Raw genomic sequence first — 24,763 nt, 5'->3', positions numbered from 1 at the left:
GTGTATTACGCATTTTTATGTAGATCTTGTGTGTGTTTTTTCAATAAAGAAAACAAAAAAAGTCTCTTTTTGGATTGGTATGTATGTTGTTTTTCAAAGGCCGTAGACAGACAGACACATAGAGGAGTAATATCAGTATTCACAAGCATGACATTTATGTACAAACAGGAGTCAAGGTAAGGCAGTCAATGTATTTGGTTATGATTTTAAATGTCACATGGCTTCAACATCAAAAATGACACAAGGCTACGTTACAACAAAATAAATTCACGAATCCAATAATCATGATGAGGTTCTATATTGTTGATTTGTGATTAGATTAAGGCATTTACTCTGATATATATATATATATTTAATTTATGCAGCATTGTAGTTAAAATCAGTTTATGATTGTACTTCCAGGTAGTTTGGCTCCGAAAACAATCCAGTGAAAACTGCGTATAGTGCCCATGAACGCCAATAATTGAACAAAATAAATATGTGTCCAAATGATGAAAAATAAATTAATATGAATACAGTTTTCATTCAGTCACTTTTACTGGATAACATAAAATCAAGGCATGCAACATGCAGTAATGAATGACTGATATGTGTATTTTTATGTAATGACAAGTTGTGGGATATATTCAAAGGGGAATCACAAATACAGCATTTGGCAAACAAATTTAAAAGCATAACCTCTTTACTTTTGTTCACCTCTTCAAATAGCTGTCAATAATTCTGATCACTTAACCGGCTTGGAGTTTTCAGTAGATCAATGGCAGAAAAATACATTTTATTTTTGGGTATTTCTCTGTAACTTTACTTCATGTTCCAATATTTTCGTAAACACACAAACTATTGCACTGTGATCTTTGTCATGTTTCTCTCTGCTGTTGTGCAGCTCTGCCTGTTCGCAGCCTTCAGTAATGAGAATCAGAAACAAAGCATGGATGCTACTAGAGACTACAGTTTTCCAAGGCAGCTAATGTCGAAGGCTTGTTGTTCCAAACTCATACTGAGGTATCCACGCTAAACATCACTAAGTGTTTAACCCAAGTGAAGGAGCCAACAGGCTGAGTAAGGTCGTCTTGTAAAGGACGAGAGCTGGTAGTTGTTAGTGGGACTCTTTACAGCAGCGCTATACTGTCACCATGAGAAAGAACAATCAGATCCATTTCTTGTAATAACAGGAACATTTCTCTTGGTATAGTGATATCTCTCTCATTATAATAACCTACTGTAATGATATTAAATGTTATTATTTAAACGTACGAGCCCTTTTCGTTCAACTTTTTTTTTGTTATAATGACATTTCAGAGTTTTTTGCAGTAACAAACGTGTTATTTGAAAGTATAATAAGGGACCGCCACAGTTATATATTTTGCTATAACAAGAAAAAGATCCTGCCATCGATTATTTTATTATGATAATTAACCTATTTGTGTCTGCAAATGAAATTCTGAAGTGTGTCCTGAAGTGTCTCTGTATCTCAGAGACGACAAGGAGCACAATCAAGTAGTTGATATCTATGAACTACGAACGAATCTGTTGATATCAAGGATACATATGCACACGTACTTTTTTCTCAGTGATCCTGATTTTGACTATTGATAAAAGCGCAAGTTTTTTATTTGATCCAGAAAATTCTACATTGTACCGTTTTCTTTCCGCAATGTGTGTCTGTACCAAATTTTTAAGACTTTACACCAATCACGACAAATATTTTTCCTTATCATACTAAATATAGTCTTTGGGCATAAGTCGGTTAACTGTTATCTCTATCAGATGAAGATGAAGCCCATTCTAATTCATTTTACATCACATTATTTTATTTATTTATATTATTATAGTCAAAATCCTAAAGATATTCAGTTTACGATCATATATGAAAAAGAAATCAGCATATCCTCTAAAATATTTGGCTTTTTTGCTTGAAAATATTGAAATAACGGATCGATTATCACAATATTTGACAACACTTAATGATTAATAAATATTAAATTGATGGTAAATTAAACTTAAATTATTTAACCTTTAACAAACAACAAAATGATAATTAGTAATGCTGTCATTTTTTGTTTTTTTAACAGTTTATTGTTGCACACATAACATTTTATATATTGTATTAACAGGTTTTTTTAATGGTTAATAATTGGTTTGAATAAAGCAGTTTCACGTTACAAATCTGTGTTTCTCAGATGCTATTTGGCATGTTGGAGACGGGCCTCTAGCCTAGATCTCAGTCCTCAAATTTTTTCACCGATGAGTTAAGATCCACAGATTCAGGTGGTTTTTACTGGGAGCTAAATTTTCCCCAGAGGTCTCTTCCTCTCCAAAACAAACGAACCAGGGGTCTCATTTATAAAACAGTGCATAGGCTCTAACTAGAAATTAACGAACGGACAAAAGCCAAAAATGACGTGCGCCAAAAAAATATTTGACAGTTTCTACAATCAGGCTTTCACCTCACCATCTGCGTCGGCAATTTCCCGTCTCCAAAATATTTGTAAGCACGGGTCAAAGTTTCTCCCATCAAGTCTGCTTTTACAGATCACAACTTTTACGTGGGAAATGGCGTACGCTTATTTTAGGCCTCATTTTGTGCGTACGCAGTGTTTATAAATGAGACCCCAGGTGATTTAAACCGGTAAAAACACTGAGTAAAGCAGCTTCGTGTTTTTAAAAAATGTGTTTTTCCGATGCTGCTCATCACAGAGGGGCTGCTGACTACGGTGGGAGATGCGAAAACGTGAATGTCCCTATCTAGAGCCAGTGTTAGGTTAGTGTGTCCATTCTGGGCCACTGTAGAAACATGGTGGTGCAACACAGTGATCTCCGTAGACAAGGATCCACTCTCTATGTAGATATAAACGGCTCATTCTAAGCTAACGAAAACACAACAAGGAGATTATACACGAAAGAAAACATACTTATTGTATTATAATCTATTTCTGCCAACATATCCTTCTAAATCCTACACACTGGACCTTTAACTTAGGTTTGATTAACTGTCAATTAACCATTTTTTAATGATGGTTATTATAAAGAGTTGCTGGTTGTTTGTCCTTTGACTTATTGATTAGGTGACTAATTGTTTCAGCTCTATATCTACTGTAACTGAAGTCTTGTGTGTGCGGTCGATCTGATTGTTCTCTAATCACGCTGGCAGCTACAGTCTGCTGTTCCCACCAACAAAGGTACCCATTTCAGATAAACCATGACGCTGAGGAAGAACTATGCGTTGTGAAGTTCGTGCTCTGTGTCGCTTCTGCCGACTGCATCAGGATTGGAGAGGGGGTCCAAGTCAGCGAACAGGTTGAACCACGCTGAGAGGTCTTTGGACGTCCCTGGATTCTCTGTGAAGTGAGTTAAGAAGGGTAAAAAATGTCATTCAGAAACACTGCTGAAAATATTAACACCTCAATTTGTCCTGTGAAAGTCTGCATCTGGCTGATATCCAAAATTATGAATGGAAACAACCCACAAACTCTTTTTAGTACCCATAAACACAGGTCTCAGTTGGACACGTCTCTCTGAATCAGTCATTTTTCTTTCAAGTCTTTTCATCTGTTTTACTCATTTGGCCTGGTCCTACCTTTCAGTGCTGGCTTAGAAGGGTTCTGATTGGCTCCAGATGAGTGCTCCGTTGCCTGGGCGACGGGCGCTGGAATGATCCCGGCCCAATCTGAAAATGGAGACGCAGATTTTTAGATTAATCAACAGGGGACGCTTAACGTGCCAAAGCATGATCCAACAAATAAATCACTGCACTCTTCTCACACACTGCTGATGTGGAAAAATATTGTGTAACAGACACACAAACAGCAACAATCAAAACATTTATCACGGCATAATCTCATCTGACGTTATTAGTGGGTTATTAGAAACAGGCCAGAGGTTGCAGTTACAACTCTGAGTTCTTGTTTCAGGCAAATTTATTTGGCTTTTATCTTCTTGTGTATCCAGAAAATACAGTATGTGGCAACACGGACTGCCACCGGGCAGGACACAGGAATGTGCTGTTGATATTGTATGTTGTAACAAACAATCTGTGCTCCAAATACAAACAAATGAGTCCAACAGGCTCAAGAGAGCAACAGCCTTTTGGATCCTTTGGATATTTGTAGTGCTTTATGGTGTTTCCGCTCCATCATCCTCTTCTAGTGTTACCTTTGTGGCACTTTGCTATTTCCTGAAAGTCCTGATGTTGAAGCAGAAATTTTTAATGAGTAAAACTTGTTGCAGTTTAAATGCTTTGAGTGTGACTGCAGCGTCAGGCGCTATAGGATGCATCTAAAAATTCTTCACTCATGAGTATTTGGGGGCTTTCCTCCTTGAAAGTTTTTTTATAGCTCTGTTCTTGAGTCATTTTACTTTCGATCTGGGTGTTCAGGCTATTTGGGTCACGATGAGTCACGTCCTTTGATTCTCTGAACTGGATTCTTTCCAGGACTTGGCTGTTTTGGCCTCCAGTCTTTAGGTTAAATTGAGGTCTTGAGCTTTGGGCCTCGTCCCATTTCTTATTTTACCCCTACCCTCCCTTTTTCTCAAGTGCCCCTTTAACCCATTGCAACAGAGTTACAAGGGTTAGTGCTTTAAATCCTCCCCTACGAAATGGGACAACCCTTCCTGACATGTCAGCAGTATCTTCATTGATAGTGTTTACTCAAATTGGGTTGTCTCAATGACATGAAAAACATGTATCCCTCATCCTTACCACCTTACCCTTCTATCCCAAGAAGAATCGAGACACCCTTCCCCTAAATGTGGCAATAAACAGTGGTGAGGGCAAAATGGAGGGGGCAAGAGATGTATTGGGACTGATCCTTGGTTGTGATGCTTCTTGCAGGAGTGACTTCTTTGGCTACGGAATCTAAAAGATGCTTCACCTTCCCCCAGACTAGTTTCATGAACAGCTCTTGAAAGTGCAGCGCTCTTTCCATTTTAATATATAGTGGTTTATTAACACAGGGTACCCACAGTCATTGAACTCCTGGAAAAGTTATGAAGTTAGACAAACTGTTTTCCAGGCCTTGAAATGGTTTGGAAGTAACAGAATGTCTTGGAAAAGTTTTGAATATACATTCTTAAAAGTCCCCAGACATGTTTTAATGTTACGTGTAATGGGTTCCTTTTATAACTGATTTAAAATCTAGTAAATCTAGTGCTGCGCTGCTGTTGAATCGTCACTAGTATCCAGTAATACACATCGACCAGACCGACACCGTATCATCAGCATGCTGAAAGGTGTTGTGTAGTCTGTTAACCAAGACTTTAAACTGAGATTTGAGGCACATAAGAGACTGAATATTCGCCATCACCGTGGTAAATGGTTGAACGATGCTAGTGACAGACACTGCGTAAGGAATAATGTTCACTAAGTGGGTCACAGTACCCTGACAGAGTGATGCAGGACCCCAACGGTAGTGTTATACTTTTATAAAGGTATCGTGAAGGCTCAGGTTCGTCTGAGGTCGCAGAACAATTATTAGACATGTTCTTCAAACAAACATTTGTTTAACAAGAAAGTAACTGCATACAAAATCGTCAAAATTAGAACCCAAACACATTGACATTTACGGATCTTCGGTTTTCAACCCCCGAAAAGAGGCATGGCCTCGACATTTTGTGAAGTGCCAGTATGTGCCCGCCTGGTCTATGGGCATATACAGCTAGTTGATGTTGGGAATATCTGACGAGCAAATAGCAACTTTCCCCAAAACGCCTGCTCATTTAATTTTTTACATTTTATTTTATGCCTGTGTTAAACTAATTAGATAAAGGCATGGAAATGGGGTAAAATATTCTAGAAAAGTTATGGAAAAATGTGAAAATTTAGTGGTAAAAATGTTTGGGAACCCGGTTAACTGCAAAATAAATTTGAGTGTAGGTACAAGAAAAGATTTGAGAGCACAGAGGTAGATTTCTAAGTGTTAAATTAGTTTTAAGAACACACCTGATGTTTGCTTTCCTTGCATGCCGTCAGATTTTTACACTTGCAAGTCAGTCCTTGCCCATGTGCGCTCCTACCTCACAGACTGACTTTAAAATTCTTCTATACTTTTACCAAGCTCTATGCATTCACAAGTCGTGATTGAATTTTTTTGACAGTTCTGGGACTCCATATAGTGATTGTTTCTGCCCTCTGGTCCTGTAATTTAGCCTTCAAGCTTTAATATCAATTAAACTGAAGCAGGTTGAATTAGTTTTGACAGCTTTTTAAAAAAGGCAGAAATCGATCAGGCTCAAGTTTGCTTCGTTGACCAGCTGGACTGTCGGCCTCCCTTTCAAAACTCATCGCCATCTTGCCTGCCTTGGATCCCAGAGACCATATGCTTCCTTCAGACTTGCTCTCATGTACTTAAGCTGAAAAAACTTAAAACTTTCTTCTTTTTCTTGCACTTTCCTTATCGACACTCACTGTGACTCTGGACTGCGCATGAATTACAGTCTACGAAACCGCTTCCTGATTAACTGAACTCTGAGAAGTGTCAGACCTGGTCTACGCTGAAATGTCAGCTTCATAATTTCACCGAGGAATTACACACATACTGTAGATGTCTTTATAGCTTTTCAGTGGGTCTGCTCACAGCCCTCCGAGCTGGAAACAGACAAAACCAAATCAACAAAACCAGACGAGGTGCTAGCAGCCAGTGCCCAGGCCCAGATGAAATGGAAAAGTAGTTGGCAATTACCTACGGGTAAGCAAATCTAATTGCTGTGTTATTATAGCCTCCTTGTATTACACTGACAGACATGGGCTTGATAAATCATTTAAATCCACTTTTCTCCCTGTGTGGAAATATTTAGCTACATTTAGTATTTGTTAACGCACTCATTCCTGGAAAAACAATGTCACTTACTTAGTTTTCAGGCATATTTTAATCACCTAAGTACTTAATTAAATTAGAGTAATAGTGGTTGATTTAGAGGCTTTGGTTGAAGAGGATGGTGGAAACGTCTCTTTGGACCCTCTTACTCCTTCTGCTGGCTCACACATGCACTAATGCACACACAGACTTGTATGTTCTGACCTGAGAGGGAAGACTGCGGATTATTCAAGCTCTGGTCCAACAGCTGAGATGGGAGAAAGAAGGAGTTTTCCTTTTGCTGGGCCTCTGCCGGTCTCCCTGACGCCGCGCCTGCTCCCTCCTCGGTGTCTCCGAACACTTCCGTCCACTCTCGAGAGAAGTCGCCCTCGTCCACAGACATGCTGCCCAGGATCTCATTCAGTAAGGCCATGCTGTCCTTCTCTGCCTCTGACTCTGGACAGGAGGAGATGATTTTCATTCCCTTGAGTGGTCAGGCAGACTTAAATACTAATGCATAAGTATATAAAATTTATGAATGAATGAATGAGTTAAAAGCATAATAAAAAAACAAACAAGACTAAGATAACAGTGTCCGAAAAGTAGTAGGTAGAAGTAATGCTTATTTATTCTGTAACTTAAACCCCTTTCTTACATTTCTTCTTTCAACTCATATTTTATTTCAACAAATTCCCAAATTTATTTACAACTAATTTATAAATATCCCCAGTCTATTATCTACCCAATTAAATAAATAAGCAATAAACCCAGTTTATTTACAGTCCAAGTACCGCCCACTATTACAAAATAAATATGCACTTCTCTAGCTCAACCTTTCCTCATCTATATATCTGCCAACAGTATCTTTTTTTGTGTAGTTTTTTTAATTGATTTATATTTGTGACTCTTCTAACACGTTTTTTTTTTTTTTTAAATCATAAATCTTAAATTATAACCCATCTCCCTGTCACAAAACATTTTTTGAAATGTTGCCTGGAAGTGAATTATTTCTCACTTTAAACATGATTATTGCCGTTTTAAATTTGACCAGATCTAAAAATTTCATCATTATTTTTCAAAACTCACTGGCTCCATCTTCTCAAATATTAAAGGGACACTCACCCACAAAATGATCATTTGAATATCAATCGCTCACCCTGTGTTAACTTAAATTCATAAAGACAACCTTGTGTTTCACACATGCCTCCACCATGAACGAAAAATTAAAAACATTCTTGATGAACTGACCCTCACTAAGTCCCGCCCTCCTTGGTTCCTGTGTCCACGTTGGACAAACTTGAGGAAAAAAGAAACATGGCGGCGGCGGTTCTGTTTAGCTGGGTCCTGCAGTAGAGTGTTAGTGTTTTGGACATCAGGTAATAAGGCTTCGAGAAGCAGACAGCAGGGTGAAATTACACAAATTGAGGCTACTGGTCTCATCAGAAAAGGGAGAAGTAGAGACAGAGGATGATAAGACTAGTACTGCCAAGTACGTGTCTCCTTTCCTCTTCCGGGGATATTTATTCAGGAAAATTCAGTCAGATGACAAAATGAACGAATAATAAGAATGTTGCATTATTTGCAATTTTGTCTTGCACAGCCATGTTCAGGTACTGAAATGAACAATTTTGACCAGTTCTAGACTTGAACAGTGACCTCTAACCCTTAGAGTTACAAAATGTTGCACTGTTTTCAGTTTTGTTTCTGGACAACAATGGTCAGGCAGTAAAATAAACCGTTTTATACTTCATTACGCACTTGTGAATACCAAACAAAAGCTGGGGTCTCAGGAGGATATACATGTAAGCATGCCTATATATACACATGGCTGCAAATACATACACACACACACAATCAGTCTATCAACCTTCAGGAAAGGCCGTCTGTAAAAGCAAGTTTTGAGACAAGATTCAAAGACGTGAACAGAGTCAGCTGATGTGATGCTCAATGGGAAGCTGTTCAGAGACGAGGAGCAAGAACTGAAAAGGCTCCATCACCTTTAGTTTTTAACCCGGACTATAAAGTAGTTAGAAAACCCAGACTAGCAGACCTGAGGGGCCTGTTGGGACGGTACGGTGTGGGAAGCCCAGTTATGTGGTCTGCTGCCAGATCATTGAGATGTGTGTCCACGAAGACTGTGGCAGTCCCCTAGCCACATCTTCATAACTTGGTTTTCTCTTCAGCTGAGATGAGCCTAGCACATGGCATATCGAAGTGTAACAGGAAAAGGGAAACTTGACAGAGGTTCTGCCACGTTTGGAGCTCGTTTAACTGTTTTTGGAGCCCGGTGCAAAAAGGGGCGGGACTTAGAAAGTGTCAACCGACGTCATTGGGGGCTGTGTTTAACAAACGCAAAACTATATCAAAGCATCCATTTACAAACTCTCACACAGCTCAGTGTAACACAGCAGTATAATCCAAGACATATTTATCCTGTTGTGTGCATCGTACTTCCAAAACACTAAACCTCACCATATAAAACACCTCTTATTCATTAACAGTCTCACACACAGATGTGTAGCACACTCACACATGCCCAAGCACACTTTTCATATGCCTAAGTGTTTGTAAATGGATGTTTTGTAGTAGTTTTGCTGTTAAACGAGGCCAATTCATCAACAATTTTCTCTGGTTTTGGACTCTTTATTCGCCCCGGGGACATGAGAAAAACAAAGTTGCCTTCACAAACTCATGGGGTCACACGCGGTGAGTATTTGATAATCAAATGATCATTCTGTAGAGGTATTCCCTTAATATTTCCTTGTTTTCTTCTATGATAGTAAACTGAAGCATTTTGGATTTTGGACTGTTGGATATACAAAACAAGCAAGTTTAAGACGTCACACTGGAAACATTTCAGTATGTTTGTACATTTTATAGATTGTCAATTTAGAAAATCTGATTATTATGAAAATGAATCATTTTTTCTCTATAGTGTAACATCATGAAAAACATATTGTAGTCACACAATGGTGTGTTTTACCTTCTGTGGTCTTATCGCTGGTGTTGTCATTCACTAGAGAGATGAGTCTGTAAATATGACGGACAGAAGATCAGTTTAAATCATTTGATGCAAACATAAAGCAACAGGTGTGTAAATATTGTGTGTTTATCTTCAGTTCTGACCGGTTCAGTGCTTATAAACATTTTCTCAGTTTTCACCGTTGGCATGCACGTGTTTGGTCTACCTGCATGAGTAAAGATGAAGACGAGATAACTCACTGGTCCTCTGAGGTCTCGGCTTTCTTCCCGTCGTCTGCCTCTGCTTTACTTTTCTTCTTCCCCTTCTTCTTAGCCAGCTTGTCCATGGGGCCTTGTAAGGTCTGAAAGAATAGCCGAGTCACTGATTATAGTTATTGGCAGATTCTTGAGACGCTGGCTGTGTCAGAGTTTAAATGTAACGTGCAGTTCAAGATGCTCTCTGACCTTAAGTGTGGAGAACTCGTAATGCTGACAGCCCTTGAAGCTCTCGTGTATGGCCGCCATGGTGTGGGATGTCTTCTCCCAGAAGTGCAATAGTGTTGTCTGAAAGAGAGTCAGACTAAATGATTTGTCTCCTTTGTCTCCTCGAGTGGTCTGACAGTTAAATCTCTTTGTTCCCTTCATGTTTGTCTTCCTTCCTGACTTCAACCACATGTGGTGGAGCCATTGAAACCTCCCAGTTCGGGGTCAGTGGAGTGCATGCAAACAGCTGGGATTTGTGGCGTACCTGGTATGTGGTTAAAACGTGAGAGAGGAGGTTGCAGCGACTGGCTCCCAGCAGGTCGACTTTCTGGCAGACATCATTCTTCAGTTTGTCAAAGCTTGTTTTGGTTGTGCGCACCTGGGCCTGAACCTGAGATATATAAAGGATAAGAAAATGTCCCAACTGAAGATAAGCACCCCGTGTTTTGTATCACACAGCTCTGAACAGTGAAAAGAACAAACTCGAGTTCATGTTTGTGCAAGTGTAAGCATAAAAGAGCACACGGGGTCCCTGAGTTCTACAATGTCGTTTGAACCAATGGGCCGACATTTGATGGTGCGCTCTGCCCTCTAGTGGGGTTATTGTGTGCCGTCTGTGTGGCCTTGGTACGGCAACAAATCAAGGATGAAACAATCAGATACTCTGTTAGTTGATGTTTAATAATAATAAAATTGTACAATACAAAGACCTACAATTAAGACAAGATATAATGAAAAGCTAAAAACAAGAACAGAAAAAACAAAATCAGAAATAGCAGCTGTCACAACCAGATTTGGTTGTGACAGCTGCTATTTCTGATTTTGCATGTAGTTTTTATTTTGTTATATTTGTTAATCTCATACTTATTACTCGTAACCATTCATTTCTATTGGGGACCAGTCCCTTACAAACTACTCTTTCAAAACTATGCGCAGGAGTTTCCTAGACTCATACAGAGGTAATCTCTCTGTCATCACTTATGACCCACAAGAAGTGTGTGGCGGTGTATTCTGCCACAGAAATTCTGCCCTCTGCCTGTAATTTCTTATTTTCTCTTATCTTCTGTGTTCGGGATGTTTGTGGGCGTGTACCGCAATAGCACTCAGGTGAGGTCAAGGCTGTATAAAAAGATAGCGACCAGGTGCCAGACTGCATCCGAGAGAAACAATGCAGGGAAAAAAACGTAGATATAGCGAGGTGGAATGCCAAACGAGTCAGTCTGAGGTTGGCTTTTACTTTTACTTTTGCCAGAGAGAGTGTACAGTAGCCGCAGTCCTGCACAGTGTACCTTTAACTAGAGCTGTACTCGACCGAATTTTGTCAGTCAAATTGCATTTGGCTTTTCAGTTTGAATATTTCCACACAGCGGGGTTAGTTGTAACACGGTGTTGCAATTAAACCACCTGCAGCACATTTTCTCTATTTTTGCACCTAAAACTTACGTATGTTCACTGCTAACTAAGGTCCTTAATTCTGAAGTCCTAAAGTCTCCAAAATATAATTAAACAGTTTTAATAACATTTAGCCAAAACTAAAATGTGTTAGGCTGTGCACTGGTCTCCACTATATCTATATCAAATACTTTATTGAGCTGCGTCTGAATCGCATGCTTTTTCTTTTAACTTTCAGTATGTACTGCAGCTGTCCGTGCATGCAGTATGCACTCAGTCAGAACATACTAGTTATTATCATAGTTATGTCCTTTTATTGTTGGTTATCTCTGTGATTATGTTGTTCACTTATAGAATTTCTGTTCCTTTTATTTCTGTCAATTCAGCTGGTCACCAGTCACTTGAGCGCGCTGTCATCCGTCTCTGCAGCTTCTGACAGCTGTTAATTAGCTGTCAAGCTGTCATCTGTTTGCAGCTCAGTCGATGTGACGTATCATCCGCCGCTCAGGGGATTGTGGGGCAGAATAGCCAGAAAAGCATGCTGGCAAAATGCAACCAGGTGTGCAGGAGGACATCCTGGTATGTTTGGCATACTGCATTTGACATACTATATACTGGGGCATACTGAATCTTTCATTGGCGTACTAAATAGTATGATCGCGCAGAAAATCTTGCTTTGGACTGACAGCCAAAAGGTTACAATTTTAGGACACCACCACAAAAGCTGACTGTATGTATCATAGTTCTTTTTACATTTCAGTCTTAATGGAGAGCACATAGGATCATTATACATTGAAAAAATGGGGTAACATTGAGTCTGGGAACAATCTTGTATTTGGGTCTCTGGGATTATCTAGAACATGTCATTTTAAAATGTTTTACCACTTCTCATCATCATTTTGGTGGGACCCAAAACCCTCTCCACAAGATGTTTTGCCACTGATCGTAGAGATGTTCACAAACATTTTATCAGGAATGTAACTCTCAACTTTCCCTCTTATAGATGAAGCTTTCAGTTGTGTCTTTTGAACTGATTCATGTACAAACCACTCTTACCTATATTGATACGGATCGGATGTGACTTCTGAATGTCTCTGGGTACGAAACAAGACATATAAAGACATCTCCTTCAGATTCTGACTGTTTTCTGACATTTTTTAGACCAAATGTTTAATTGAAAAAATAATTAGCAGATTAATTAATGATAAAAAACTGTTTCAGTGCTGCAGCAGATGGCTTGTTGGAGCAGGAATAATGTTTTACCTTTCTCCCACACACTGCGTTGGCAGGTCTCTGATATTATTTTCTCTTTTTATGTCACTCTGGACGGCAAAAAAACCTTGATATTAACAGTGGGTTGCAAGCTGTAAGCAACAGCCAACAATTTAACAAGAGCACAACTGATTTTCAAACTGATGCAATATATGATGTGAACATGTGACGCACAAACCTTGCGGAATTTCTCCATCTGTTTATGAGTGTCTGGATCCAGCTCCTGAGATACGTCCTTCATCCAAAGCAGCGCTCCGCGGTACTCAGTCCTGGACTGCTCCATTCGATTCACCGTCAGCCACGTGTCTGAGATCGCTCTGTAGCGGAACGTTTCAACCTCCTGGTACAAACGGCACAGAGGGTTCCTCAGAGCCAGTCTGTAGGACGTAGTTTTAAATCAAGTATTAAAGTGCTGCATGTAACAAGTTTGACATTATCATTATCACATTAGTTTTAGACATTAGATGGTCATAAAAGGTCTTGACATTAAAACCTCTTCTGACCTTTATAGTGCATAATTCAGTCTGCTGAATAATTTAAAGTCACAAGGGAGGGGCTCCTCCAACCCCAGCAGGGAAAAACTGAAGTGTCTTGCAAACACTAAAGAGTCAATCAAAGGCTGCTGGAGAAATCAGTTCAACCAAGTTATGTGTATCCCTCTAAATCAGGGGTAGGCAACCTGCGCCTCTTTGGCCCTTCTCCAATGGCTCCCTGTGGCTTTGACCAAAAATTAGGCCACATGAAAATGAATCACGGTTATTTTTTCATTGTTTTAGGACTAAAATGATTCTTACATTATCCAGTAGTATAAATGTGTAAGCTATTGGACTACAACAAATTTCTGTACAACATTTCGTAAACTAAAATGTGAGTCATTGCGACGTCTACGGCCTGACGCCTTTTCTCTGAACTTTGCCGAACATCGAGAGCAATATATCGGTGAATATTCTCAGTCATCCAGGTCATGGTAATCTTAGCTGCTATATCGTAGGCAACTGGACTTGCTTGCGTTTCTTGAAGACGTTTCGCCTCTCATCCAAGAGGCTTCTTCAGTTCTAAATGACTGAATGAGAGGTGAAAGGTCTTCAAGAAACTCAAGCAAGTCCAGTTGCCGTCATTTAAACTCTGTTTTTAGCCTCATTGTAGCCTGTAGCTCTAACTGTCTCTCTGTGGATCGTGCTCATGTGTGCGTGCTTGCGCGCGAAAGCACGTGAACACACATGAAGGCGGTGCCCGTGCCTCGCGCAAGCGCACACACGTCAGCTCAGTGTAGCCTACAGAGAGGCAGTCAGAGCTACAGGCTACAATGAGGCTAAAAACAGAGTTTAAATGCTGTTTTCCCAAACAACGTTTTATGTCGGTGCTTCAGGACACTTGGATCACTACGGACGAGCAGTATGGAGATATTTTGTGGTTTCAATTATGTGTTCTTGGATGTTTTAATCTGGGTCGCTGTCAGCCATTAGGTGTGCAGTTGTGCTGTTACCTCCTCTCCCCTCGGATCTCCATGAATGATGTGAGGACTCTAAAACTTCACCAGAGCCTCCCTCGGGATATGGGTGAGTAGATAATGGCTGAATTTTCATTTTTGGGTGCACTATCCCTTTAAAGTCATTCAGCCCTTCATCACACTCACCTTTTTCCTACATATAATATATCATACCTCCTTCTTTAATATCTATTTTATATTGCTTTAAAAACATCAACAAATTTCTCCTTCAGAAAACTGGATTTATTTAGGTTTCTCACCAAAAACTGCATTTTCCAAGATTTCATTTGAACACATCACCAGAACGTTATAATTTACCTTACTCACTGTCACTGAACAGAGCTTGAACCCCTCATGATGTAACTCAAGGCAACCTCCATCACCTGATATTTCTGGTCACCTGCTGCTAACAGCTAACGTAACTCGCTCGTTAACTCGACTTGTTCATAATGAAGCATTATCAGGGAAATGACTCTTTAATAATGGCTGCCAGTCCTCTCTATGATAATCACATTTGTTTGCCATATCTTAATACCAGTGTTCTCAGGGTATCACAGTTACTGTAATGTGATATAATGTTATGTAACACTTGACTTGCCTCGTTATTGTAGTCGGCAGATTGTGACACAGATTCAGAAAATAATATATTAATAGAAGTTATGTAATAGAATGAGCGTAACGTCTGCACTTTAATTTTCAAATCTAGATAGAGAAAATTTCCTCACATAACTCTTTGAATATATTTGGAGTATTTCTTTTTGGGGGATTTGAGGTGATAACCTTGACATGAAACTATTTTCTGGTGCAGCTGTAACTTACATGTGGACTATCTGCATGCAAGGATGTGACAAATACACACTGATGGTTTTTCGTACGTTGCTTACCTCTGTTGGGAGGAGAAGCAGAGTGCTTTCCCGGTGGCCTGCATGATCTTTCCAGCCCTGGTTTTATCCTGCGAGCCCTGGGAGCGCAGGAAACGACCCAGCTCGTTCTCCTCCTGGGAAAGAACTGCATAGTAGAGGTGTCGTCTTTAATTTCATGACAAGCATTAATATTCACTTTTGTATCTTCATCTCAAAAAGCCCTGTGAATAAATGCATAATGAATATAGGAATAAATGTATCTTGTATTTACGGTTTCTCCTCTGAGAACTGCCATCTTTTTTGGGGTTTGTGTGACCCAGGGAGCTGTGTTGTCAGGGGCAACAGCTCCAGGTAGGGTCTCGCACAGTAAGCTGTTCCCTAGAGAGAAGGGCCTGACTAAAAACCATGTTCTGGACAGCTGCAATCAGGTGGCCGGGCCTGTCCGGCCCAACCTGAGGAAGTAACATGAAGCTGCAGCCATTAGGGTCAGCCTTACACACGGCCAGGAGTTGTGGTTTACTGGGACCACAGTAAAATGTCTCCTCACTGGTGGAGGAGGGAGCCAGAACGATTTCCTTTCTCATTGTTAAACTGAGGCGAAGCAGCCACAGCAGGACCACCAAACCATGTTCCTGGTCTGTGTAGCTTTCTGGACATAGCTTTAACGTTAGCTAGTCGGCCACCAGGAGTGCAGCTAGTTTCTGTGTGTGAATTTATGACTGAGAGGAAGAGATAGAGCGTACATTTTATGTGGAAACTTTCCTCAAAATCCAGCATATTACATCTTTGCTCTAGGGTCAGCTTCGGGTCTGCTCATGCTGGAGCTTTAATTTCAGCTTTGGGAGACACTGCATTACCCAAACAGCAGAGGAGAGTGAGACCCATGATGCAATGCATGTTGCATTCATCTGGTGCAGGGGTCATATTTTTTTAGATTTTTTTTAGCACTTGTTGCCTTTATTTGATTGGAGAGTGGGGGAGGGGGACAGAGAGGGGGAATGACATGCAGCAAAGGGCTGTGGTTGGAATTAAACCTACGGCTGCTGTGGCAAGGACACAGCCTTTGTACATGCGCGCCTGCTCTACCTGGTGAGCTAGTGTGTGCCCCAGTTCTGCCCTTATCTTCCACCTGGCACAAAGTGGCACAGAATTCAACACAAAGCAGCTATCATTGGTAGTTTCAGACCGACACAGCTGTCATTTGCACACCCAGCGCCCACGTTGTGTAAGTATCAACTGTGCTTGCACCCATCTGTGCACCCATGGGTGTGTAGGCCTTATAATGAGGTGTGGTTAGGTGCATTGTCGGTGCACTGCTATTCTGAGGCAGCAAAAACTAGCTGCGCCAGTGACCAACAAAAACCTGGTCTGAAGTCTGAATGGTGCAGTTTTTCCTGCTATTGGTTTCTGTATCCTGGGAGATACAGACATTTGGCAGGCTGTAGGGGGGAGGGGCATTAAGTATCTGCACTAAATATCATGAGAAAGTTTTAAGGGGGGATGGATCAAGTACCCAGGTCATGTGACTTTATGGCAGCATTCAAAACTAAATTGATAAATTTATGTCACACTCCAAAATGGCTGCCTACGTGGAAAGAGACACTGGCCATGAGGTAAGTGTTGTTATTTTTCTTGTTAGTTATGTTTTGAGGGGATTTGTTTTTGAAAATATTGTTCTTTAAGGATAATTTTATGTATTCTGGTTGAAAAATAATGAATTACATTTACACAACTTTGATAAACAGGCATTGAATGTCTGTATCCTGGGGGATACGTTGTCCAGATAGGGGTATATAAACAAGCATAATCACTCTCAGATATACTTATGTTTTGAAGCCTATACTCTACAGATAATCAATAATATAAAGGTGTTAAATGTTGATTACACTTCATTTTACTCTTAAATTTGTATTACTGGTTAATTCACCAGTGTACATATGTTTTCAGGGAATTTCTACCAGTACTTTCTATGATACAAGAGAGAGAGAGGTGGCATCTGTTGTGTTGCCACCTGATGGTTCATCTGATTCAGACGAAGATGAGGGAACCAGTGAAGATGAGGAAGATGAATTGGGCCTCAGAAGTTTGGGTACCATTCGAAAGAACCGCTTGATGGGTTGTACATTGGAAGAAGATCGAGACCTCCTACGAAGAGATAGAGGCAGCTTTGACTTTCGTGTAGACAACGATGCAAAGCTTGCTGTGGTCAAATGGGCAGACAACAAAACTGTCACCTTGGTGAGCTCCTGTGCTTCTGTCAACCCTGTTGGCCAAGTGAGACGCCACTCCAAACAGGAAAAGAAGAAGATCAGTGTGCCATGCCCGAAGATTGTATCTGAGTACAACACTCACATCATTGCCTGAAGGACTTTAGGCTGGATGTTGCCAAAGGACTCATCTACCCTGAAAAGCAAAAAAGGGGTCGCCCCTCCAAAGGAAACGAAGACAACACACCACCAAGAGTAATCAAACAGCCAAAAGATCCCAGGCCTGTGGATGATATGAGATATGACGGGACTGACCATTTCCCTATCGTGTCAGTGAAAGGCCGATGCAGGATGTGCCAGGATGGACAGACCTCCATCGTGTGTCAGAAGTGCAAAGTGAGGCTTTGCATTGTCACTGGCCAAAACACTTGCAACTGCTTCCACAGCTTCCACTGCCAGGAGGCTATTTCTAGTGTAGGAGCTCCACAGAGGAGGTGTTTGCATAAGAACAGGAATAAGACGTTTTGTGTAATGTTAGTAGCTCGTTGTTTATTCAAAGCTAGATTTGTTTCCAATGACTTGTGTTCAGTTTTCCCCCACTTTTTTTAAACTTTGTTTACAAGACATGAAAAAAAGTAACTAATTAATTGCTTATAATATCTTTTAAAAGTTTACAAATGAAATATTTGAAAAATTTGAAATTGTTAAATTTATACCCTAAACAGACAATGTATCCTGGGAGATACAAACTGTAAAATGAAAAATAAAGGTCATATTTTGAAAAGAAAAAAAAATCATGAAATTGTGTTATTTTAGCCTAGAAACATTAGAAAATAGCAATTAATTATTTTTCCAAAAATTTTATATGTGCTTCCCATTTAAGGGTTAGGACGCATTGTTAGATAGGAAGATGGGCCTACATTGTCGGGTTCACAACGTGCATACACTCTGCTTGTTACACACACAGGGATGCATGGATAGGTTGCAGGCATCTGTTTGCTGCTGCTCCGCAAAAGACTTCCCATAAAGAGACGCTGTGCACATTTACACATGAGGAGCAGAATCACTTCATTGTGTTACTCTCAGCAGAAAACGGCTCGCTTATCCAGTTTGCTGAATCTGCAGTGTAAATAGCAGTGCGCCAGGTACACGCACACCTGGCTTTTAAAGGGAATGGGAGATGACACTTCAGTGGTTTTAATCCATGTTACGCCTAGAACACACCTATGAGTAATTAATTACGGGGCTAAATACAATCTATTTCCCCTTGCACCTTACCTTGCTCCCACACACTGTGCTGTTTAACTAGCAAAAGCTGATTTGGACATGCCCCAAATGCACTGCACCATGCACTTTAGACCATGCACTATGGATCATTTAAATGGGGCCCTGGGTGTCTTAAATATGGTGTGAGATCCATTTTACTTTATTTGTATTATACTTAAAGTATAAAAGTGATTTTTCTGGAAAGTTTTAAAGAATATTGGGATAATACTGTTTAACTTTTTATTTTTGGCTGTAATGATTGTAGTGTAAAAGTTGGACACCGGCACATCCCTAACTTGCCAGTATCCATTCTTAAGCTCTTTAATCAAATTCCCAGACAGAGGCTGGAGTATCCTTTCCCAGAATTGCCCGTGATGAGAGGCACTGGGTGGGTATGAGGAAAGTTCTTGTGAATCCCTGGCAAAGCATCACTGTGTCCTCCCTGGAGAATGAGAGGATCTCTGCACTTGCTTGGCACAGATAGAAACTCTGACTGTTGGTTGCAGCTGTGTGGTTCGGAGTAGCTTGCCGTCTTGGAGTCTCCGGGTGGTGTCTTGGAAAGAGCGCCACCTGAGGACTCCATAGTTGTGCTGCTGCACACTCACATTTGTAATGGAAGGTGGTAATTTGGAGGATATACCTGTTGATCTAAACCCGAGTGCTGTCTTCTTATAAGATATCTGTACTCATGCACCATCCTTAAAGGCCTCGACATCAACACATATGATAGTTTACAAGTGCAGCTGGTACCAGAACACCTTTGGTTAAAGATCAGTGATCGGCTTTGTAGCTGTATCGTCTGTTCTGGTAAAGAGAGCGGCAGAGATCATCACCTGGTGATGAGTTGGATCAGGTAGCGAGGGAAGCTGCCAGACAGACCCAGAAATCGTTGTCGAGATATGAGACTGTGTATGGTCTTAGATTTTGGATATCGTTGTATCATGATTTGGCATGAATGGTGTTTTTTCCCTCGTTTTAAAGGCTGAATTACAGTAAAGTGAAAAAAAATGATCAACTTAGAAGACTTTTTAGTTGTTTTAATGCGTGCCTTAACCCACTTAGTCGTTATATCCACATTATTGGTTAATATTGATCAAAAATCTCATTCTGAGAAAAAAACACAACAGTCATCCCTACAACTTTTTTGCATAAGAGAGGTTATTCAGTCAGAAATATTGTTTTGTTCGATTTTGGCTCCCAGTCCAAGTCCCAGTCCCATTAACGAAATGCTTTTGAGGAGATTTGAAAATACTGCGTATCAAGATGTAGCCTTAAAATATTATGAAATAATTTTCATTGCATATCACCCAGCCCTGACTCAACCTGAACTGAGTTCTTTCACGGGGTGTCTTTGTTAACGCTTAAGGACAACGCAATGAGCTCAGACATCAAGAAGGGGCTCAGAGCTGCTGCTCATTTAAAAAGACTCAGAGGTGGTTCAGTGCTCCTCCTTGTGAAGGTAGCTGGGGCTTTTCAAACAGGATCTTATCTGGCATGGCTATGTCTTAAGATCCTCTGAAGAAGCTTGATGGGAGACAGTTAAGGAGACCAAAGTCTGGATCTTGATTAGTCTGCTGCCACCATGAAAAACGAGTGAAAAACTGACAACACCGACTCCTGTGTGCGTAAGGTGAGAGAGGAGAGGGAGAGACGCTGTGCTGCTGCCAGAGGAGCCGCTGAATGAGTTCCCTCTGAGCGGTAAGTCACTAAAAGAGTCTGAGAAGTCCGGGGCTGTTCATAAAACATTCAGGACGCCACCGTTTATTCCACACTACTGAAGCTGCTCCTCTTTTTGGAACCACTGCAGAGTCTGTAATAATTTTGCTTTCAGTCACGCTTGTTGTTGCCGTGGGTAACAGTATGATGTCAATATGTCAACAAGCCTAAAATTATACCGGTATTATCGTGAACGAGATGATAGGGCACACCCCTAGTTGATACTTAACGAGTTTATATTTCCACTCTATACTTACAGCAGATCCTCCTCTGGTACTGCTCAATGACCTTCAGCAGCTCCATGCATGTTCTCTGGATGGAGTGGAAGACCTGCAGTGCAGAGGAGAATCGGCATAAACAAAAAATGCCTGATCATTGTGGAAGTTGTTCTCAGTATGTGTACACTGGGTGAGTTATTTTTTTAAGAAGACAAATAACAGCTAACCAGTGAAGTCCATCATACATTATTGATTTCAAGAAGTTACAGCTGCACGGTGGATGTGATGCAACACTGAAGCCTTTATGAGGTAAAAATAAAAGTGTAAAAATGTCACATCAGAGCTTTAAAGCATGAGTTCTGTACATATCCAGTTCATCACGGTGCTTATCGAGGACCTGGCCTGAATTAACGCTGGATATTCCAGCGTTTATGAAGTATCGATTTCAGCCATTAAATTCATTTCACTCCCGAAATGGAGGCATAGATGATGGGGGTTGGAGAGGCAGCCTAATGTACGCTTTAAGCCTCAAGCAAATACTTGGCATCGTGTGAATCAAAAAGCCATTTTAGTCACTGCAGAGTCCGCCTGAGGGAGAGTATCTCCACTGTTTCTTAATGTTTCTGTGATGCGACTGCGGCCTGACTTTCTTTTTTTTTAACATGCAGTAAAACTCCAACACTTTCATATTCCTGCTCCTCACCTCCAGCTTGCCGTCCAGATCTGCGTCTGACGCCACAACATGTTCGTCCTCTTTCTTCCCCGTGACCTTGATGAGCGTCTGTTTGGTTTTCCAGTACTTCTGCTGGAACTTGTTCACCACAGATGAGTCTTGGCTTTGGATGAAGCGGTCAAGATAGTCTTGGGAGTAGCCACTGCAACGACACAGAGGTTAGACCGGTGTTATGACTCATGCTTTCCTAATATCACCTGTATAAACTCACTGATTGGTGCAAACAAAGTTACTCACAAGTTTCCTCCCTCCATTTTTTGAGAATACCTGTAGACAAACAAGAACAACTTAGATGCCTGCTGTAGTCGACAACAGAAGGAGTGAGGAGTATGTAGTGGAGCCTGGTGGCCATTTTAACACTTAAGGTTTTTTAGCAAACAGTTGTCAGCAGAACTGCAGCTACACATCTTCTCTGTGATATGCAGTACAGAATATGGACATGGTGAAAAACATTTTCATCAAAGCTGAAGTGTTTCAAACCGAGCCTGTCAGCTGTAACATTGCAAATAGTTAACTTAGTGTACAGCCTATTAATTTAAAATTTATCAGAATCATTTTCATTCATTCATTCATTTTCTGTAACCCCTTATTCTGTTGTGGGTCCCGATCATGGGCAGCTGGAGCCTATTCCAGCTGACATTGGGCGAGAGGCGGGGTACACCCTGGACAGGTCGTCAGACTATCACAGGGCTGACACATTGAGACAGACAACCATTCACACTCACATTCACACCTACGGACAATTTAGAGTCACCATTAACTGGGGGGTAAACCGGAGTACCCAGAGAAAACCCACGATGACGCGGGGAGAGCATACAAACTCTGCACAGAAGGTATCCCCAGCCCTGAGGTTCGAACTCCCCCACCCCAAATCGATTCATGAAACGGTCCCAACACACCAAAACAGCTTGACTCTGTCGTGTAAATCCATCACTAAATGTCGTGTAACATTAGCCATGTTCCCATCAGCCTGTTTAGATGCACATCTAGAAGTGTTGCATCGGAAAATTATGATGGAAACGCCAAAATTCGAATTAAAATCCCCTGATTCGCACAAACTAAAATACGCTCGCTTTAACCGGGTTTTGGTTGATTCGAAAAAATGTTGATTCGCAAAACGGGGGATGGAAACAGTTATGTTCGAATTAAGTCTGATGTAGTGCACCTCTCTCCATGGTGATATCCACACTCCAGGTCGGGAAGGCGGTAATACATTTACAAGCTGGTTGCCAACTGCCAGAAAATGTAGAAGAAGAAGAATGCGAGACTTGTTTTGTTTCCGGTTCTGCGGAAAACTCACACCAGTTTGTAGTTTTCACCAAAGTCCGTACATTTAATGGAAACACGCAGGATTCGTATTTCTTTTAATGCGCATTTCCCAATGATTCGAATCACTTTTGAATGGAAACATAGCTAGTAGCTTTGTGATGCTAACAGTTAGCCCTGTCACTGTGTGTGTGACTCTGTCCTCTCAGGGGCAGAGCTCACACTCCCCCAGCAGTAGTCTTACGATAACGGCTCCCCCATTTTGGTTTCAAACCAGGAACCCTCTTGCTGTGAGATGACAATGCTAACCACTGCACCACCACGCCGTCAGTATTTATTAGTATCATTTTAACTAAACTACATGTAGCGGTAAAATAAAGTTTACTTGTTTAGGAAAGTAAAAGCATCAGCAAAACACTTTTCTCTGCTGCTCCTCTGATCAGTGAGGTTTGATTTGAGCTTGTTCTCTCTTGATTTGTATCTTAACATCTTACCCCTCTCACCCAATATCAGCTGGGATAAGCTCCACCCCCGCGACCCCAAACAGGATATACGGTTACAGAAAATGAATGAAGATGAATGTAAAATTGGGGCAGCTGTGGCTCAGAGGTAGAGCAGGTCGTCCGCCAATCGGAAGATAAGCAGTTCGAATTGTGGCTCCTCCAGCCTGCATACTTACCAAGATACTGAACCCCAAATTCTACCGATGGCTGTTCCACCAGTGTGTGAATGGGTGAATGTGACTCGTAGTGTAAATCCCATTTTGAGTGGTCAGATGACTAGAAAGGCGCTGTACAAGTGCAGGTCCATTTAACATCCATTACATATATACTACTACAGGTAAGAGGAAAAATATGTATATTTGATTTCAGTGTGAACTGTCCCTTTAACCTCATACTGTATTAATATTTTCTATTAATAATCTAAATATGTGAATTAACTAAAACTGTCATAATAAATGTTGTTGAGTAGATGATTACAGCAGCAGTAAAATACTTATAAGTTGCATTTAAGTAGCTACAGATCCTGAGTAAATAAGTCTGAGTCACCTATTGTTTAAGGTGGACTGTAACTGATAACTACCTGTGTTTCTATAAGTCATAATAAGGTGTGACTCAGGTCTCCTTTATGTTTCCTTCCTTCCCAGCTGCCTTCAAACATTAACCAGAGAACATTTCAGCACCAGAATAGATTCTTCAGCTCTTGAGGGAAGACTTAAAACATAATCAGCAGTTGTTTTCCGGAAGTGCATCACCTGCTGTCCATCAGGGATGACATGAATAATTAATTTATACGCAGCTCGCGCGTCACGACTTATTTTAATGTGATGCTGGGTTATGATGCGATGCCATTAACGCCTCATACGCACCTTCATGTCAAAGACGAAATGTATTATGGTGAAAAGCACTTATAGCGCATATAGATGTATTATGAATGTGACTGTAACACATCCGCGCCGCACCAGAGCAAACACACCGCCTGACTCACTGCACGGTGCGGAAACCAAGCATCGCCCCTGAGTTTAAATCCCGCACCGAGCAACCAACACCACAATAACCAGTGAACATCAGAGTAAAAGCTCAGCATGCTGCTCACCTACCTGATGACATGTATATAAATAAAGCTGGTTATATTCCTCCCATCGCTGCTCGCACTGCAGCTCTGCCTGTAGGCCCTGCTGCACTCTGTGATGTGTACACACAGCTGCTCATTCACTCCAGCACGCAACGCTGCTGACGTCATCCAGGGTGCGCTCTCCTGATGCCGCGCGCAGCACGTTCAGACGTTTGTCTCGTGCAAACAGATGTTACTAATGTATGAGCACTAATTGTCTCGTGCATAGTGCGGCGTTTGTTTACCACTGTGCAAACCGGTTTAATGTTTGTACAGCAGGAAACAATAATGAAAAACAGACATTAGTAATATTATATAATAAATAATAAACTATATTGGCACAGATCTTTTAACAACAAAACTACAGAGTGCTTCACATGGTACAACCATGAGTAAAACATCCAAGACTATAATGAGGTAAATAGTTCCAGTAAATGGAAATAATAAGAAATAGAAAATTAAACACCAAGTAAGTGTTTTAATTTTTATTAT

The 24,763-nt window shown here is 40.8% G+C and overlaps 1 protein-coding gene across 1 annotated transcript; it reads right to left on the bottom strand.

Moving 5' to 3' along the window:
• Positions 1 to 198: 198 nt before the first annotated feature.
• Positions 199 to 24,370, bottom strand: ica1 (islet cell autoantigen 1). Its single transcript, XM_049582558.1, has 13 exons — positions 24,258 to 24,370; positions 21,629 to 21,658; positions 21,362 to 21,533; positions 20,698 to 20,770; positions 15,273 to 15,396; positions 13,078 to 13,276; positions 10,501 to 10,626; positions 10,218 to 10,316; positions 10,014 to 10,114; positions 9,775 to 9,821; positions 7,017 to 7,247; positions 3,578 to 3,667; positions 199 to 3,338 (listed from the first exon to the last, which is right to left on the bottom strand). The coding sequence occupies exons 2-13, from the start codon at positions 21,643 to 21,645 to the stop codon at positions 3,217 to 3,219; spliced, it is 1,401 nt and encodes a 466-aa protein (XP_049438515.1). The 5' UTR covers positions 21,646 to 21,658; positions 24,258 to 24,370; the 3' UTR covers positions 199 to 3,216.
• Between the last annotated feature and the right edge of the window lie 393 nt (positions 24,371 to 24,763).

The sequence above is a fragment of the Epinephelus fuscoguttatus genome, linkage group LG8 (assembly GCF_011397635.1).
Source record: "Epinephelus fuscoguttatus linkage group LG8, E.fuscoguttatus.final_Chr_v1".
In the NCBI taxonomy this organism is placed as follows: Eukaryota; Metazoa; Chordata; class Actinopteri; order Perciformes; family Serranidae; genus Epinephelus; species Epinephelus fuscoguttatus.
The sequence above is the reverse complement of the archived record's forward strand: the minus strand, read 5'-3'. Positions and strand labels throughout refer to the sequence as shown.